This window comes from Bactrocera latifrons, unplaced genomic scaffold (genome assembly GCF_001853355.1).
Source record: "Bactrocera latifrons isolate USDA-ARS-PBARC rearing strain unplaced genomic scaffold, ASM185335v1 scaffold_16, whole genome shotgun sequence".
NCBI classification, from domain to species: domain Eukaryota; kingdom Metazoa; phylum Arthropoda; class Insecta; order Diptera; family Tephritidae; genus Bactrocera; species Bactrocera latifrons.
This window is the reverse complement of record NW_017535074.1, coordinates 171050-178245: the sequence shown is the minus strand read 5'-3', so window position 1 is coordinate 178245 and position 7196 is coordinate 171050. Positions and strand designations below refer to the sequence as shown.

Here is a 7196-nt window from a genome sequence, read left to right as displayed (position 1 = left end):
TTTTCTTCTTCATTTTCTTAGGTTTAATTCAAATTAATAATATGTTAATGCCATTTAACGTTTTCATACATAAATGCATCTTAAACAACAATTTTAATGATTTACTATAATGTTTATAGCAACTTTGCTTCAATCCAATATGTCTCCAGCCTTAGTTATGCCTTGAAAAAGTTATGAGAATCACATTTATACTTCCCTAAAACTTTACCGAAGTCTTGCTTGTGCTTCAAGCAGCATATCGTACATATCCATAAACACATATGACGGTATATATGTATGCACATATGTATATATATGGATTTATAGAAATGTGTACAATGTATTTTTTACTCTCTGGAAAACTTCTCCTTTACTTATTATTATTCTTCCTGCATCCTCATTTCAACACACACACAAGCATACTTTTTCTGAAAATGCATTTAATATCTTATGCTGCATGAGAATAATGCATTTAAAGTATTTCACGTGTATTGAACAGGGAGAGAAAAAATGTGAGATGGGAGCAAAATTCAAAGAAAAGTAGAAAATAAAGTTTGAAGTAAGTATTTTTTAATGTGGATTCATTATTTGATATAAAATATGTATGCCATAATGCAATTTAATGTGAATGAGTTATTATTCAGGGATAAAATGTTATATGTAAAATACAAAAATACAAGTTTTTTTGTTGGTGTTTTGTTAATATTTAAGATCTCTAAACAGGAAAAAATAAAGCATAAAGTTTATAAAGATAAGCACAATCAAGCAGAACAGTCAACTGCCAAAACTGATTTCCAATCCGTTCTTAACAAATACCACGGATTTTCGAAATCCTTTAGATTCAAAGCTAAATTCGGTGAACAACCTTCGACACCAGAGAAGTGTGGCATAAGAGTCAGGTGTATAAGTATTCATACGATGGTTCCAAAGTAGATAATCGAGTGTAGGTGCTGTCTATTCAGCAAAACTAGGTGCCAGAATCGCTTTCCGACTACTAGACCATTGTAATGTCTACAGGCGGAGATCAGCATTTAAAGAAAACATTCTTGTTCTGCCCAAGAGTGTGCGCACAGGTAGAAATAGATTTATACATATATGCAGATAGCGAAGCGGCTTTGAAATCACTAAAGTATCTTAAGACTTCATAAAAGCTAGTGAAAAAAGTATCTCTTAGTGGATTTAATATCTCATTTCATAAAACTGCAAGGCTTTCAGAACTTAATGATATTCGTGGTAAGTGTGAAATAAATGAACTAGCCAGAGCGGGCCTACCCTACAATTAGACTCTGATAAAGAGGGTATATATATGCCTTTGACTAATTGTAGATAATTACAGGACAAACTTCTTATACTTATAGATATAGCAAGTCTCGGTGGAGTCAATCCCGAACTTGGTCAACAAACAGACAAACGTGGAATGAATGGAATAGGTGCCACATATTCCGCCTGTCAAAATTCACAAGAAAAAACTTATCAACTCTGGTAGGAGTATTAACAGATCACTGCCTAATTGGCAGACTGAGAATGCCATACAACGCCTATTGAATATTGAAGAAGCTGCCAAGAGATACCTGTAGAAAAACGATAGAACATCTTCTATGCGAAAGGCTTGTACTCGTATACGAAAAAAATAGCTAATATTCCTTGAAGGTTTCTTGGCGATGGATCGGACATACCTTTTTTATTGATGAATATATAACTTAAGAAAGAAAGGTAAGTTTAGGGTCGGTAGTTTACAAAGGAAAGTCGGCAATAACCGCGGTGTCTACGTCAATCACAAAGAAGAAGACTTCGCAAATAGCTTAGTAACAGCTTAGGTGCGTCTTCAGACAGCTACTCTACGTGCCCACCTACCATATGGTTCAATTGAAAAACGATAAGTAATAATAACTTCAACGTGAGAAAATAATATAATGTGAGAAATGTCTCAAAAGCTTCAACTTATGCAAGTCTTTAAATTAATCATATTAAAATGGGCAAATATTGGAACATAAGTTGAACTAGATATTACCTCCATTTAAATTTATGCGGACGCTATGTCTGAATTCCTATTACTTATTCTTCCCTTCCTGCTAGGTGCACGAGATATACGACGATATTGACATAGTTCAACGAAGTAAGATAATCGTCAAACATTATGCTGATATTTCAGTGGTGGATAGGCCAGTTGCAAGGGGTCATAAGACACCGAAAATAAAATTTTTGTCGTAACAGTGTTTTTGAAATCGGTTGGCAAGGTTTCTTGAGAACTAATCAAGTTATTAGATACATTTCTAAAAGACTTGGAAAAAGATTTTTTAGTCATTTACAAAAATTTAAAAAAAAAAATATTGCGACATTTTCACTTAATTTTCATCTTTTTACAAAATGTCTGCCAAAAATCCACCTTTTTTCCTTCGTTCAAAATCTAATTTAAGCTTTTAACTAAAACACGTTTTTTTTTTTTCATTTTAGATTACAGTATTATCGCAATGGCCGAGTGCAAAATATTTCTTCTTCGTTACAACTTTGTTAATAGTGTATGTTTGTAATAATAAATATTCTAATAAAATTTTTTGAAAAAAACTGTTTTTGCGCAAGGAAACCCACCGCTTAAACGAAGTCCTAATAGCTTTTTGCAAAGTTTGGCTGTTGGGTGTTCTAATTGGTCACCTACACAGTACTTCGAAAACAAGCATAAAGCAAACTTACTCTATCTTTCAGAAGTGTCTATGTTATGAAAAGTTGTATAATGAACCCATGAAATGAAGTTGAACAGGTCTGATGGAAAGGGAACTACTATTTTTTCACTTGACTTTGAGTAGGTACAGTTTACGGCGTGTCTTTCTTGGATTAGCTTGTCCAAGTCAAAGAAAAATGGGTGAAATAAGAATATTTGGTGATTTAGATTTGATTTTAGATTAAAATGTCTCAGATCTCACACTTTTAGTTATACAGGTGAAATATGCAAATAGAAATAAAGCACCACAGCAGAGCTGTGAAAGGTTCAATCCGCTTTGTCGAAAGTTATCAATCAACAACAGCAGTTTTTATCTGACTTTACCGAATTCTATATTCGTAGTCAAAGTGTGATCCCCACTACCCATCCAACCTAACCTAAGATACCTCAGGGAACAAAATGAAGCATTTACTTTCAATATGCTGATCATTTACTGGATTTCAAGTAGATTAATAGATTCAGCACACCCCTAGAATCATAAAGAATTGGTTCACAAAATCGTAAATATAAATTTGGAATTATCTATGGTAGCGCCTTGAAAAGAATGTATTCGAAAATGTGTCAAACTATACAAGGTAGAAAACTTTTGTACAAAAACCAAGCAGCAAATATTAAATTTTGAGTGCATTCACAACGAAAAAGCACCAAAACTGATCCTTCAACCCACCAAAACACTGTTTAGGCACTTTTAAACAACAAAAGTAATAAAATACAACAAAAACTTTCCTTTTCTTCAAACTTTGACAAACTCATGTATGCCAACGCACTTTCAAACCTTCGCGTATCCTTTTCAGACACAACAATATATCAATATTATATATTCAAAAAACAATTTAATTTTTTATTGCTTCTCAAGTCCTCTTAAAAAGTCCTTTCATAATAATAATGATAAGCAAAACAACAACACTTTCGCTTGCATACCTTGAAAGCCATTTTATATATTTTGTTTTCGAAACTGCTTGTGCTGCTTTACGAACGTGTAATTAAATTACAAAAAAGATTTCACTGGCAACTTTTGACGGGCGGCCGAGTTGGGACTAAACTTTTGCTTGTTGGCAACACTTGGGCACTTCGGCGAACGATTTGCGGTGATCAAACGTTTTCAAAAACGCACTAAAAACTGTTTCAATTTCGTATTCTTTGCGTTTATTTATACGCTTGGGCCATAAAGTTGTGGCAGCATCAGCCGCCAGCAGCCGGCATCGCCTCAGCTGCGCAACAGCAACAGCAAACACACAGCATAACAACAACTCAGTTATTGGAAACTGTATCTGTGGCAGCCAAACGAGTTTTCATTGTTTTCAGTTATTTTTCTTTTAGTTTTCCGGTGCAAAATTCAAAGCAACGCGCGTAAGCTGCGTCGCGCTACAAATCAGCAACAACAGCTAACAACATTTGCCGCGGCAAAGTTAATAAGCGCAACAAAGTCGAAAATATCGGTGGCAACAACAACAACAATGGTATATATTTGTACACAATGCAAAAGCCAGCTTAACGGCTGCCGCCATCGCTGCACGATTTTTCAACAAACGCTTTTCCACCGGCAAGTTGGGGTGGCGGCTTGGACTTAAGCGTAACTTAAACGCTTGCGAGTGGACTTTAAAATTGGCCTTATGCTTTTTATTTGTATTTCTTTGTATTTCACTTTTCCATAATTTTTTTTTTTTTTTTTTTTTTTTTTTTTTTTTTTTTTTTTTTTTTTTTTTTTTTTTTTTTTTTTTTTTTTTTTTTTTTTTTTTTGGCGTGAACTTACAGATTTTGTTTGCCTCACACAAGCTCACAGATTCTGAGTGCCTCAGTCCAACAAAGTTAAGCATATGCAGAATAATGCCTACGTTACTTCTGCAGATTCGAAGCGCTAAATATGGATGCCCCTAATATTTGAAAATGTTCTGTTTCACTATTATTGATTCTTGTTGGCAAGAATTATTCTGCGTTGGATTTCGAGGCTGACGTTGTTGTTGGTGTTATTGAATTATTTTCTCCAGCAGTAAATTGAAGAAGTAGGAGTAGTGATAGGGATTCGCCTTGTCTGAAACCTCGTTTAGTATCGAACGACTCCGAGAGGTCTCTTCCAATCCTAACGGAGCTTTTGGTGTTGCTCAACGTCAGTTTTGCTGGGTAGCCGTATTAGTGTTGCCAGGATATCAAATTCTGTTAAAAGCCGTTTTGAAATCGACTAAGAGGTTATGTGTGTCGATCCTCTTTCCACGGGTCTTTTCCAGCATTTGGCACATTGAATGCACGCAGAATCTGACGAATGCTCCTTATCAGTTTTCCCCGCCGTATTTGAATAGCTCGGCCGACAAACACTTCAGACAGGTAATTTCTTTTCGAACTTCTTCATGGTCTGGAAATGCTACATCTGCTAGATCGTCATCGATTAAGGAGTCGGGTTGACCATCTCTGCCATTCAATTTCCCTCCACAATTATAGTATGCTTGCGAAGTTAAGAGGGAGAGTAGGAGGTAGAGTCGTTTGTCGGAAGCTCTCCATCAACTCTAGTTTCATACCACAAGATGACTATAGTGTCTTTCAAATGGAGGTGACTGTCATCAAGGTAGCGGCAGATATGTAAATCGCTCCGAAGTGACTTCCTTCGGAATGGTGTTCGAGCTCGTTGACTGTGTGTAAAACTTGACCCAAAGTGAAACGTGAGCTAGAAAAGTAAGTGAGCGTTATAGAGCTCATAAGTATGAAAAACGTCATTGGAAAAGATGGCAAATTGGAGTGTGAAAAACGATTTTAGATTGCTCCAAAAATTATGATGAAGTATGTATATCTAAAGCATTATGTGGTGCAAGATGGATAAAATAATCTGATCTTATTTAGAAAGTGTACCCACGAAATCCTTACAGAATTAGTTTCGTCATATTGAAGTTATCTTTAACTTTACATAATATCAAATCTATAACAAATTTATATCTATGCCAAAATTCTTTCCATGAAGAAAAGGAATATTAAAATAGATAATCATATGAAAATATTGTTCGAGTTATCTTTTTGATGTTTAGCTTCACTTTTCGTAACTTTCGGCATATTATACAATTTGCTTCTGCTAGTCATTTAGAAGGCCTCTGCAAGCTTTAATCGGCCTCTAAGAAGCTGATGGAATTGTTAATTTGAATTTTCTCGATACGCATACAAATTATTCAAGATTTGAAAATTACACAATTGCCTCAAAGAAGTGATAATGTATTCATATTTAAAATTCCACAGCCACTCTCCCTAAATAGAGCGAACTAAGCATCACTTAACCAGCTTATCCACTTTAATAATCTACACAAAATAGCTATGTATATCTGTATGTAAATTTGCATGTAAATGCAGCCGATTTCCACATTTTTCCACCGCCCAAATATGCTCGTTAAAAAACGTAAACTTTTTCATATTAAATTGTGACACACGAGGTTTTTTGCAGCACTCAGAAGAGAACAAAATCAAAAAAGAAATTCCAATTACAACAAAAAAAAACAACAACAACAGCGGTAGGCAAAGTGCATTACAAATTCGCACAACCTCCATCAATTCCGCGCCTTTCAGCAGCTGCCTTATGCCGCCTTTTTGCACGCTTTAACTTCTAAACTTTGCTGGCAGCTGCTCGCTGTCCAACTTGTTCGCGTCTTTTTGCTACAATTTCGTGCACACGCATACACACACAACACAAACGCATTGTATGCAAAATCTGGCAAAAACCACGCACACACATTACTTGTAGGCCTAAAATTTGGACGGGCCTCACACGCGCCTCCCCGCTGCCCGCCGCTCTGTTCGGCCCACACAGCGGCGGTCGCACTTGGCATCGTCGGTTTGTCGCCGTGTTTGACTTTGTTTGTTGTTAGTCGCCGGGTTGGTTGAGTGCCGTTGCTGCTTTGAAGCGGCGCAATATAAAATTTATTATATTTTGAAACTTCAAACTTTTTTAGGTGGGGCCATGAGCCACACGGCGGCGTGCAGGTAAGCACGCAGACAAGAATTTGTCGCATGCCATCGCATCTGTATATCCGTGTGTGTGTGCGTGTTTTTCTGTGACAATTTCGCAAAAGTTTGTCGTCGAAACGGTGCGCGGCTGAGTTTGGCTGAGCGGTAAGCGCAGCGCTGCTGAATGCAATGCACCAATAAGTGTCAACTGCAAATTGGATATTTGATGCAAATACAACTACACAGACACATACATTACATAGCATATTGTATTTGTAATTGGTGTACCTCAGCAGGATCTACACACTCAAGTGGTGCCATTGTAAGCTTCGAGAATGGAAATTTGCAACAAATTGGGTAGGTAAGTGGTTGGATACGATAGCAAGGGGAAAAAAGTGGTTATTAAGCTTTTTTTATTGATCGTTTTTATATTATTTCGTTCTAATTTAAGTAGTTTGGAAATAAATTTGAACCCTTTTGTCGTTGAAAAACATAACAGGTCAATTCACAAGTGCCCGGCCTGACACACATATGCCTACTAGAATGTCGGATCATTAGTTTATGAATTATATAATAT

The 7196-nt window shown here is 36.2% G+C and overlaps 1 protein-coding gene across 1 annotated transcript in view; it reads right to left on the bottom strand.

The window, feature by feature from the left end:
• Positions 1–3806, bottom strand: part of LOC108966357 (cuticle protein 16.5) — a 26170-nt gene extending 22364 nt beyond the window's left edge. Inside the window, exon 1 of the mRNA XM_018929205.1 lies at positions 3620–3806. Within this exon, the coding sequence (XP_018784750.1) occupies positions 3620–3631 (12 nt within the window). The 5' untranslated portion in view covers positions 3632–3806. The remainder of the gene's footprint in view (positions 1–3619) is intronic.
• Between the last annotated feature and the right edge of the window lie 3390 nt (positions 3807–7196).